General features: G+C 38.8%; 1 protein-coding gene across 2 annotated transcripts in view; it reads left to right on the top strand.

Annotated features, from left to right (window-relative positions):
- The window catches only part of LOC306883740 (protein diaphanous homolog 2-like), a 440,640-nt gene that overhangs the window by 330,294 nt on the left and 97,076 nt on the right, over nucleotides 1-13,270 (top strand). Inside the window, exon 26 of one of the 2 annotated variants that reach the window (XM_079439172.1) lies at nucleotides 6,221-6,345. In XM_079439172.1, coding sequence (XP_079295298.1) covers nucleotides 6,221-6,345 — 125 coding nt within the window. Of the gene's footprint in view, nucleotides 1-6,220; nucleotides 6,599-13,270 lie in introns of those variants that run through there. The other variant, XM_079439173.1, reaches the window with a different exon arrangement.

Here is a 13,270-nt window from a genome sequence, read left to right as displayed (position 1 = left end):
GATCCAGAAATGTTTTATTTCATCAGCTGGGATCTCCTGTTGCATTTCGAAGCATATTTCAACCTTAAGGTTTTTAAATACAAAATCTCTCAAATTATCAAATCAGTCAATAAATCCTTAATGATTTACAAAGTGAGGGATTTCAGGAAAACACATATTAAAATAATAAATGGAGCAAACCTAAAAGGATTTGTTGCTTTTTTCCCTCTCCATCCGATTAGCACCCCATTGATGGTGACTAGTAATTATGCTCAGCGGAAAATGTATTGTGGATTTGCACTCTTTCTGCATTGGACGTAATTGATTTCGGCATAAACTATACACTGTTTGGTTTCATTAATGTTTGAACAGTTATTATTATTATTAACATTTTTACCTGTACTATATTTTTCACATTTGCTTCAATTAAAAAAAAAAACACACACACACATATATATATATATATATATATATATATATATATATATATATATATATATATATATATATATATATATATAAAGCAAATAAAATATCCTATTTCAGCATTTAACACACCATATTAGTCATCAGATAGCAATTGTAGTGCTTTGTCAACATATCATCTTTATGCAATGTGATCTAAGCTCTTTTGTTCTACCTGAAAGGCTCTTGTGTAAAGATGTAGATATGCTTTTGTCTTTTTGTACTGCGAAAGTATATATGCCAAGTCAAGTATATGCCATTATTGTGCTGTCTGTTTCCTATTACCTTTACTCATTCTCAAGTGCCAAAGGAGTGCTGACAGATGCGCAAATATTTTCTAAACAAACTGAAAAGATTTAATTTTCCATTAACTAAATAGAAAAGCCTCAAAATTGCAGTGAAGTCTATCAGTTCAATGCTTTTTCAAGTAGCTTGCTTGTTTAGGGGTTATTATTGTATGTGGAGATCAATAATCCTCAGATGCACTTCAGTGAGGACGTAGTGTTTTTAGTACATTTTAAAGATGGGAGTTTATCATCTGTTGATGGTTGTCCAATGAGAGGCATGTTTTCATTGTGAAGAGACATTATTGGAAGAACTACATTTTACCTTCTAAAGTTAATAAGGTAGAATTGGAGAGGGGATAGTTTGGGTATCTGTAACGTCTTTATTTTAAGGGTCTCCTGAGCCTCAAACTCATTACATACCAAATTAAAAGACGTAATCTGGCTGTACCCTGTTCTGCTTCCTTCTCCCCATCAAACTTTTTGTACAGGATGAATGCAATGAACCCCAGTCTAATTAGAGTTTAATGAAAGTTTCCCACTTTCCTGCCAATTATCAGTGTACATATTTCAAGTGATGGACCATAGCTTTCATGCATAAACCTCTTTAGGTACCTCATCATCTCTCTTTCGCGCTCACACACTTGTCCTCCTCAGCGTCTTATTCATACACATTTAATGGATGCATACATACTGTCCATTAACTCTCTTGTGTAATTCAAATCCTTGTGCGCAGGAAGATAAAGAAGCAATAATTCTATTGTAAACCACTTAATGGTTGTTCACGGCTGACCTTGTCTTTTGTTATATGCTCTGTTTGCCTTTGTTGGTGGAGATTATTTAAATTTCAAATGCCTTATGCTACACTGGGGCATTCTGCTCTGAAATAAATCTCAATTCACATTGTATCATCCGAGCATCACAGCTACAGCAATGAAATATTGATATGCCTTATCTATAAATCTCACATGGAAATGGTGCCCTCCAACAAATGGCTGACAGTAACGCTGACACCTTGGCATTACAGCTGATGATTTGGTATTTTGCAAAGCACATCTTCTTTCTTTTTTATGACAAGTGACGTTACTTCATGGCAGTTTATGGCAAGAGGAGACGGGAAGGGGTTTAATGAAATAGTCCTCGTCTGTCCCCTGGTTCTGAGAATGAATATCGCTCAGAGCAAGCCCGAACAGAAGGGCAGGGCTTTCAGCTCTAAACCCTGGCTGTAAATCTTTAAGAAGCCAACCAGCAAGGAGTTTGTCTTATTGTGTAATGCCATCACAATGGGCACTAATGCTGTAGAGTCCTTGATCTTTAAATTCACTCAGATCTCAGCTCATGCTGTGACGGTATTCACATGTAGGTTTTCAACATAACATGATTTGAGATAAAGAAACTACTTTTTATGATACAGTTTTAGTTGAGTGAACTGACTGGCCTTGAAGATACTATACATAGACTAAAAAAGAATAACAAATAAATAGCACAGATGGAACATAGGAATGAGACTAGCATGAACGTGCCCTAACAAAGTGAAAATTGCGTGCGGTTTGAATCTTTGGTAATGAAAACTAGCCAATAGCCTAAATATTTGTTAACCTGAAGAGGTGACGAATGTTCGAGCACACACTGTTGGTGGGTGTTATGGAAGCACACAGACAGCAGTCATTAGTTTAAATTACCACGACCCAGAAATGGTTTCTGCGAATAGGACAGGAAATCTTTTTCAGGGGTACCCCCCCCCCAGATCATGTTAAATTAGCATGTTCACGTTATTAATGCGGCAGTGCTGGTCCCCTGTAAACATTGTTATTTTGTTGTTAATCTTACTAATGATATCCCAAAAGGATGCCTGTTTTATTCTGCTTGGGCTTCCAGCAGTGCTCTCTATTAAGAAGAGGAAAGCTGCTTCTGAGACAAACTTCTGCTGAAAAGCAGAAGCTGACCCATAACGAGCCCATACTTTCAGAGGAATATCAAAAGAAATATTAACATTTTCCTCTTCTATTAATTTTCACATGCAGTACCACACACCGTTACCACTCCAACTTTTTTATAGCTATAATAACGTTCAAAATCATAATTGTACTGGACACCGTGGTATTATCCTATTTATTGTGGTAATTAAACTAAGAAATTAATTTCTTAAGTGCTCACATTGGGAAATTAAGTATCTATTCATAGATTCTGTAGGCTGTGTGGTCCTAAATGACTTTATTTTGTGGTAAACATTGGGGTCTACCCAGAACATAGAAAGGATTCTATGTAGGGATTTACTTATATATAGTATACTTATAGTTAAATCTGTTAGTAGTGTATAGGTTTATAGTGTTTTTTCACTTCATTGTTGTATGTCTGTATTTATGTAGCACCGTGGTCCTGCGAGACACGACATTTCGTTCCACTGCATGTCCCCACATGTAGCGGAATGACAATAAAGCTCAACTTGAACTTGAACTTGAACTTGAACTTGAACTAGGGAGCAGCTTTCTGAGTAAGAGATGAAACCTCAGAAGTGATAGATTACATCTGCGTGCCACACTTGTTACGCTCCGCACGGGAGATTTCACTCACTCAGTTGATTCCAATAGAGTTAGGCATTAGCATGTTGCTTAGCTAATGATCAGCCTGTCAGGCACAAAGCGGGGCACCCTAACAGGCTTAAAATGCCTAGCACATAGAAATGTGGTTAAATTGTTATTTTTTAATTAGACTTTTGGTATTGATTGAATTATAAGTATGTTTGTTATTTACACTACTCTTCAAAAGTTTGGTGTCAGTAATTCCTGTGGGTTTTTTGTAGGAACTTTCTATTTAAATAATATCTACCTCCAAAGGATACATGCTTGGTTTTGGAACAGAGCTGAGATTGTTTCATTTGGTCCCTGGTGTTTGCGTTTCATCAGTGGCGAGGCCTGTGAGATGAGTGAGTCAGTGCTGTTATTAGCTGAACTCAGAGCTGGCTTTTTCTCCCCCTTGCTTCTCCCCAAGTACCTGGTCTTGAGAGGTACACACACCACGCTATCTTGCCTATCCATCTCCATCATCTGTTTGCCCACAATTCTCTCGCTCACCCCCTATAAAAATCATCACAACATGCCATCAGAGTATTTTAAACCAACAGGGTTTTAGCATTTAAAACCAGCCTGACAAGCTTGTAGCATCGTTGAAAAAGCTTAAACTTGTGCCTTTGCCCTCTCGCTCGATTTTCTCTCTCTTGCTTCTGTTCTCTCACAAGACCTGTCCTCAGACAGAGTGTTAACCCCAGCTTTGTGAGCCTTGATTAGGGGACAGTAAATCCCCAGTTGTGGGTTTCCTCCAGCATGCTACTAATGACACGGAGTCTACCCTTTATATTGTTGTTAGTGCTTTGAGTAGATTTGTAGCTACTGCCCTGTGTCCTCCTATTTTGGCTTTATTGTCGAGTAGGAAAACTTAAAGCAGATGTTATTAGCACTGACCTTGGGAAATAACAGAGATTAAATCCCAAAGCTAAGCTAACCAGACTTAAAGAAATTGTAGGGCACACTATATAATACTGTTAAAAAGTTTGGTGTTGGAAAGTGTTTTTTGTTTGTTTGTTGTGGTTTTTGATGAAAAATGTAGTAGGAACAATACTATTGTGAAATATTATTACAAAGTTACAAAAAATTTTTTTAAATATATTTTAAAATCTGATTTAATCATGTGAATGTATAAAGCTGAATTTTCAGGAGCCATTGCTATAGTCTTATTTTATTGTCTCTTATTTTTTTCTTTTCTTTTATTTTATTGTTGAAAACAGTGAGGAAAATTACTTTGTGGAAATTATGATACTCTTTTTTACAAATAGAAATTTCTAAAGATCAGCCCTTATTTGAAATAGAAAACATTTGAAACATTATACGTCTTTACTGTCAGTTCAGACTATTTTAAAGCATCTTAGATAGATATAGATAGATCTGTGTATATGTTATGTATAGTGTATATATTAATGGCATTATTGTTTTCTCCTTTTTAACTGTTGATACTTTTGATATCCTTGTGTTAGATGTAATTAAGCACTTAAAACATGAACTGGAATCTGCACCTGGGTTGCTTACTCAGGATGTCCTCACGGCAACCCTTCTGAAGAGTGTTTGTCCACTATAAGACCCATACAAAGCCTCTCATGTCTCTGATGAGTCAGAGCTTTGACCCTCTCAGACAGACCTTCTTGTCCCATGATCATTCGTACCGTGTGTATCAATAAAGCTAAAGCCATACACCAATCACAAAACGGCACCACGACTGCGTCCGCATCCCTACTGATCCCCCTAAGACACTGCCGGTGCTTTGAAGTCCAGACTTGAAAGGACTACTACAGTGAGTGCAGAGAGAGATGGAGAGCAGTAAACAGTGATTATGTAGAGATTAATGAAGCTGAACCCATGCTGACGCCTCTCAGCCTCCGGACAACAGCCGCAGTCAGCAACTCCAGCATCACTTCAGTGCACCTGTCCACCTGAGCACACCTGCAAGATTTACGACACAACAAATATGCGTTTGAGAAAAACAAGATATTAAGTTAGTTAGTTATACTTAAATTAGTTGTTGGTTGTGAATTATCTGCATATTCAAATTTATTTTATTTATTTATATATTTTAACTGAAATGAAAATATATTTGCTTTATGAATATGATATATTATCTTAATATTGATATTATATGTTAATTTTGTATCAGTGTATTGTTTGCTGTATTACAACATTAGATCATTGTATTATTACCGTAGTTTTGCAAGTTATCGCATTTGTTATTCTTTCATTTGGTACTACAATATCATCCAGATTCCAATATATATATTTTTTTCTGTTTTAATATCACATTAAATCTAAATATACATAGATCAACATACTGCTTTTTCTTCATTCCAAAATTTAGTGATTGTATTGTTTTTTTTTTAATCCTGTATACTGTATAATGGTGTAAATGAGTGATAATTCAAACTGAAGTTGCCTGAATCATTATTCCTACATGCTTCATGCATGATTATTTATCAATATTAAATGTGGCATGCCTTGCCTCAAGTAATATTGTCACTGATCAAAGTCTCCAGAGTTTAAAAGTTGATATAGAAACCTTTTGACAGTAACTTCAGTGCAGTGTTTAACAGACTTCATAGCCAAAGATTTCTGAGGGCTGAATTAGATGCTGGACTTAATATGCTTGTCAAGATGTTGAATTGTAAATAAGAACACTGGAGTTCATCAAACGGTATGAAGTAGGCAGGCAACTACTGCCTACACAGGATAGGAGGAAAAACAACTGAGACTCTTAAAAATTAAATACATAAAATAACATATAATAAAGCCCAACTGTACACTGTTGCTCAGTACAATTAAGCATGAACTCATGCAACACGAGTCATTTCAAATAAAAAAAAATATATATATATAATTTTCTTTGACCACAAACTAAGCAGCATACCCATAACCCATTTTTTGTTTGTTTTTTCTATCTGCTTTTTACAGTATCTGCCCAGATCTTGAAAGCCAGCCTGGACACAATGGAACGGCATATTCAGAGACTGGAGAACGACATCCAGAACTTCCCCAAGACTGATGACCAGCAGGATAAGTTTGTTGAAAAAATGTTGATATCCTTTGAGTACATTTACTACTTCTGTCTCCTGTGCTAAAAAGTCTATCTATCTATCTGTCTGTCTGTCTGTCTTTTTTGACCTCATACTTTTGAATAGCAGTGTATATGTAAACACCCATAAACAAATTGATGAATTGATTATTTTCCTTGTTTTCTGGAATTATATTTTTAATAAATCTATTTAATAATAAATATAACAAGACATATTAGATTTATGCAACAAGAAAAGAACGGTAAATAAAACATGGAATAAGAAAAAAAAAAAAAGAAATATATTCCCTGAAAACAAGCCTTTATTTTTCAGTGTTTGGCTTAAGTAAATCTTGTTTTAAAGATGGTTAAATATTTTAACTGGAAAACAAGACAAAAATACTGGATAGGCTGTCTCAAAGTGAAATGTTTATCAGCGTTCTCTTCGTCTCTCAAGCTCTCCAAAGGGAGTTCATCCTGGGAGCTATTTATACTGCACAACTTTCTCCCCACAGACTCTAATGGAGGGCTTCTTAGCCTTCTATACTTATAACCCCATGCTGATTTCATCTGCTGACCAGCCACAGGCCCCCTCTCTCCAACTTTCTGAGGGCTATCAGCTCTCAAAGCACCTCTCCCATTTCGATAACAGAAACGCTGCCCTCAAATCGAATTAGATGCCACAGCACTTCTCAGACTCTAAGAAGTGAGGACGTTAGACACTTGTTTGACTTTTGCTTTCTGACATGTGAATGTTTACGTGAGCAAAAATGGTGCTGATTTACGGAAGTTTGACTTTTGTGCCGCTTCTGAGCGACGGCCTGACTTTTATATTCCCGCAGCGATTCCCACCGTTCCTCAGCGGTGTTATTAACTACAAGTAAGAACCATTAATCAATGACTTATCAAGTCTGAGAGTCTTCCCATATGTTCCCCAAGCACAGGAAAGACAGCAGTTAACCTTATTTTAGCACTTTGTTCACGAGCTTAACGCTGAGATTTATGGGGGGCTTACGCGGCACTTTGGGTGGCATAAGAGTAATAACCCCGGCACGCATTAAAAATCTGCTCTGAGTCAAAGAGGGCTGCTTAGGTTTGTATGATTTAAGAACAATGAGCTGCTCTCGCCTGCAGTGCGGTACAAAAAAACAAGCCAGAATACCTCTGTGGCCTTAGTGACAGTATTTATTAGCAGGACTCGGGGAGGATTGGAACTTGAGTGAGGGGAAATGGAGAGGCGCGGATCCACTGCGGCAGCGCCGGGGCCTCGCAGTGTCCCCGGAGGATTGTAAAAGCCAACCGGGCCCCGAGTGCAAACGCAGCCGCATCTCGTCCCTGTCTCACCTGATCTGTCATCAGAGCTGGTGCACAGCCTGAGCTGAATGCGGTCACATCCGTTTGATGATTCGAGGGGTTTTTTTTTAGCAGCGGAGAAAGAAAAGTGAGCGAGAGAGCTGTGGCTGAAAGGGAATGGCTCCACCCTCATTGTGCACCAGTCGCGACTCGTTTTCAGAGGCGTCGGAGCTCGGCTGCAGAGATGCTGACTGACAGCACGTTCAAACACAGCTGCGCCAGCTCTTTTGCGGATGACAGAGCAGACATTGTCACTGAGCTAAAAGAGGCCGAAAGCTGTTTCACTCGGCCATTGTGGACAGCAGGCTAGATGTTATAGAAAGAGTGATTGAATTTGTGAATGTGGTGGTGGTTGGCTGGGTGTGTGCGCGTGCTTTCTGCTAGATGTGCTCTATTGCTCGCCATAGCAACAGGTTTCTTGGTCGCCTCTTATGAGTTTGACCTCAATGTGACCTTTTGACAAATGACTACGGTGTGCAGACGCTATTTTAGAGTCACAGTGCAGGAAGTGTTTTAAAAACATTCGTTTTTTAGCCTCACGGTTGAGGTTTTGTTGGGGTGGGAATGGAAATTTGCATGAATGAGGAAAAAGACAGATGTTACCATGTTTACAGTGTTTTCTTTGTCTGTAGATACTCATCCAAATCACACTACTCCAGGTGGCCACTGTCAGAATCTTCAGATTACTGTAGCCTTGAGATCCATGTGATTTAATCTACCCTGAAATCATACTATTCTGTTTTTTTGTTTGTTTTTTTTTACTCCGAGCTGCTCCAGGGAGACCCAACACAATACGATTGTGGCGTTTCATATGCAGAACATTTGTTTCTTTTCAGTTTTCATGGCAGCTCAAACTGCAGATTTAGAGCCCTGCCAGCAAGATAGGAGGAGAGAATGAACTACTATGTACCAAATTTAATGAGATAAAAAGGCTTTAACTAGAGGGAGACCGTGAGAGAGCGGTAGAGGAATTTTGCCTAGGTAGGTGTCAGCTTTTTTTGGATGTAATAATAGCGGTACACATTTCACACTCCTCTGAAACTGTGGAGGTGACATTTTGCAATATTAAAAAATCTCACCAAATATTGGAATATCATATTAGATTCACATTAAGGCGCTTAAGACTCTGGAACAAATATGCATTTATTAGCTTACATGGCAATGTTCCGTTGATATATTGATCCATTAAATAAAAATGATTGTGGCAGCAAATCAAGGCCGGTTTGAGACTGCACCGAGCGCATTGTTGTAAGAGAGAAATAAACTCCTGATATGCATAAGGGTTAGTGTTTAGAGTCAAATAAAGGAATTTGCTTTTATTACCAACTGCTCAATATTCCCTCTCGCAATATGAATATGTATATGCGAGAGTGTGTTTGTCTAAACTTTTAGGTCAGCTATGGGAGAGTAGTTGCAGATGCATTATGGGTATTTGGATGAAAGAAATATACTCCCACTGCCATGTATACATTATTTAATCTGTTATTAGTACTAAAGATCCCTGTGCATCATAATTCACACTACCTGCTAACAATGAATGTTTTTTCCCCCCTTCTTCTGTTTTTAGTATAGGCATGCTTTGGAGGATATTATGTGTTGTTTGTATTGCTGGAATATCCTCATAAATGCATTCACAGCGAGGATTGGGAGTTTTTCATTACACAAAAGCATTTCATACATACAAGATACAACGGCATACATTAAAACTGTATAGTTATTACAGTCCTCTGCTTTAAACCGCTCTCTAAATAACTGGTGAAATGCTGGCACATTAGCTCATATGCGCTGCTCTTATCGGTAGGAATGCTTTATTTTTTCCACCATTACTGTAATGTATGCAAATGACTGAATAGGATGTTTGTTCAGCAGTTTAGTGATATCTGTCTATCAGAATTAATGGCACCCCACAAAGGCTTTTAAATGAACTAGTGGCCCCAGGAGAGCTGTAACTCAGCAGAGGGACAGTGTTGGCAGTGGCCTGCCTGGGGAACGGGTGTACTGGGAACTTAATGAAGAGCGGTTGCAGCGGCGTTTGGCGTCCATACTGAGTTTTGACGGATGAGGGGGCCTGTCTAATAGATCTCGCTCTGCTATAATTGAGTGTGTTGGTATTTAACTTAACCTTTGTTCTCTCTAGAGACTGAAAAACACCAATCAGCCGGCCAATTTCTTCCGCCGCCACTTCTCTAATGACACAGCACATGCAGGAATAGAAAAGTTCAAATAAATACAATGACATGTGAAAGGAACTTTTATAAATAGATAGTTCTGAATCTAAATTTGGATTAATGAGCCATGTTTGAAGTCATTAAATACTGATAAATGTATGCTTGTGACCATATATGCCTTCAGTTTGCATAATCAACTATTTATTTATATAGAATTAGTGTCAGAATTAATTTAATTGTTTAATACAGTTGTATAGAAATAATTTATATAAAAAAATCATATATTAACCAAATTCTTTTGGAAGGTGGTCTAAATTTAAAAAAAATGTATTTGCTAATGAAAAAGGGCATCTTCAAAGTGATATTAGCTGAGATAAAAATGCTTATTTGTTCCACTCACTAAATGAATATGTGCATAAAATGCACAGCTTTCCCTTTCACCTGCCAAGCCATAAATATTCCATTCAGATGAGAGGGTGCAGTTTCTTTAAAGACTCCCTGAAGCTTTGGACTTTATTGTGGCTCTCTTTAAAATGCCTATAAACAAATCATCTCTCGTAGCTCCAGAATACAATGCCTCGTTAGACAGAGGAAATCACCCACTCAGGGAAGTGCTGGAGCAGTCAGGCCTGTCATTCTGTAGGAAATATACGATTCACTTGTTTTCTTAACCTCTGCTTTCAGAGGAGCATACATTCGGGAGACCTGAACTCACTGGCATAAACAATCATTCTTCAGGAGAGAGAAATATCTGAGACCATTGTTCTATTGTGCACTGTGCATTTAGTTTTGAAAGGCTGTGGTTTCCATCCTGGTTCTAGAGTGTCGGCCAGCGCTCAGCAGGGCAGCGTAACACTTGATTCCCAGCATAGCACCTTTTATGCGTTGTACTATTCTGGCACACATTCTCGCTGTGTGTTTTAATACCTGCTGTGGAGATGCAGTAGCTTTAGGCAGCAATGTTTGATTGGTTGAGAGAAGCGGAAATACACAGAGTGCTGCGGGAGAACATTTCATCCGCCTGATGTAAATCACAATTCATATAGGGTTTCTTAGAAAGCTTGGCTTGTGCGACTTTCTGCATATCTGAGCATTAATGATTGCTCCCGAAGATCATGCAAATCGAGGTTAGGAATGATCAACGGTGATTATTATTTTACCTTTGGGTGCAAAGTCTCTAATGAATTGATGAAGATGTGTTTGCAGCAGCCTGCACGGTGTTTCCAGCTCCTCTCTGTGAATATGCCTCTGCTTATTCTCAAACCTCTGTTAATTATGGAATTAGGTCAGAGGAATGTGGTGGCATCCTGCGCTGGTTATGTTTACCACACAATATCTCAGCGTCTGCCTCTAGTTGTAGAGAAATTTGCTCAAATAATGAAGAGCGAATGAATCACAATTTGCATCTCACCTCTTTTATTTATTGATATAGTACCAGACTGAAGTAAACAGATGAAAAGATGATTGATTCAGGCCATATCTTTGACTTCCTTTCTATGGCCTTTGTGTTTATTCCAGGACTGTATTGTCTACAGGGGACGGCATTGTTCGACAACAATGGCTAACTTTAATTTACCGCATGTCGCAGGAGACATTAAGATTTTAATTAACAAATTCTAATTGGTCCTGAACAGAATAAACAAAAGCGCAACCAAATAATAATTGCAATTCCAGTAATGATAGTCATAAAGAAAGCAAAGGCCGAAGTCTGAGCACAAAACCGACTTGGCGCCCGCGTCTGTGATTATGTTGCCGGCGTGCGCAGATTCGTGTTTATTGGGAAATGGCATCCAAACCATGTGTTTTGTGTGATAGGATTTTGCATATGCTAATGCACTTGATTGCCTTGATGTGTGGCTGGGTGGGGGAGTCTCAGCACGAACCAGAGAGGCTCGATAACTGCCTCTTCAAATCCCATCCTCAAAGCTTCCGCCATTCAGCACAGCCCTCCGCGCTTTGGGAGGAGGCTGCGTTTGTAAAGCCATGATTAGAAGGGTATTTAATGGAACATCAGTGCCACTGATGCAGAATGATGCTGATTGTTAAAGTGCTGTTTTGCTTTGGCCATTTGTGGTATTATTGGCGTGTTTAATTGATTGAATTGACATTTGGGAGGGTGTTTCATAAGGACAACTCTAGCGGAAACTGGAACCATTGGGTGGGAGAGGAATAATAATAACAGCAATAAACCGTCAATGATTCAGTTTCGCTATATCTCCCATTTGCCTCTTTTAGATATTAGTACTGTGTGTTCTTTGTAAGCCAATGGGTTCTCAGCAGTGGCTGGGTATGGCACTCGTTTACTCCCACTGCGGCCCTGTCTTCATCAGACCCTCAGATAGTTCATCTGCCTCGATCATATTACGTTCCCTTAAGCACAGCCAAACAGTTGAAATCATCCACTCCGTGCTTTGGCTGTCGTCACACACAAGCATTTGTCTGGGCCTCACCCTCCAGAGACACACGTCAGCTCTGCACTCTCCTCTAATGAAAATGACACTTTGAAAGAGATCGAGTATATTTCTGCTATCGTATTTCATAAATCAAATTTTCGTGATTGTCTGACCTGATTTTTCATAGTTGTTCGGTCTCAGTCAGTCATGGAAACGTCTCAATGCGAGTTATCATTATGAGTGCGAATTCTCTGGAAATTCCACAATCAGTGTCTTGTTAGGAGGGGGAAAATGGGGCTGATTTGGCAGGTCCATTAACCCAGAGCTTGGGGCTGACACGGCCACTAAGACTGAGGCTGTCAGGCCTACTACTCCCCGGGTGGAGGTGAAAGTCGAGACTCTCTCTTTCATTGCTTCTGCTGCATGTAACACATCATCTCCAGAAGATAGGAAGTAGGAGGTCTATTACATGTAAAACACCGCCCAATTTCATCCCAAAGGTGTTGATCTGTATTAGGCTACATTTCATTTCATGGTTGGCATATTAGGTGTACGGAAAGATGACGAGGAATACATAAAGGCCGATCCCACTGAAGGGCACACAAAGTGGTATGTGGTCTTTTCCCAGTCATAGATGATAGGATTTACCACTCTATCTTCTTCTAGTCCATCAGTTTTTGAATTATACTTCATATCTGCTGCATTCCCAGTGTCAGAATTCAGACCTCCTAGAATGTGATTAATCAAAAAACACATTTTAGCCCAATGGCAGTATGACTTCACACATCAAATAAGGTATCTGAGCAGGTTGTATTAGTCTCTAACGACACAGTCTAATGGCAGTCATATTTTATATAAAAATGTGTCCTTTATAGTGTTCTATCTGGATCATTTGATTCTGTTCTCATTTCTGTTATTAGTCCGGTAACACCAGTTAAATGGCCAGTTAAATGCCTCAGTAAATGAGCGACACACATTCGGTGTACAACTGACTCTATATTCTTTGCTGTCGTGCTAATTGTGGCTCTGTCGCCTT

The sequence above is a fragment of the Barbus barbus genome, assembly GCF_936440315.1.
Source record: "Barbus barbus genome assembly, chromosome: 17".
NCBI classification, from domain to species: domain Eukaryota; kingdom Metazoa; phylum Chordata; class Actinopteri; order Cypriniformes; family Cyprinidae; genus Barbus; species Barbus barbus.
This window is presented reverse-complemented; position numbering and strand designations above follow the sequence as displayed.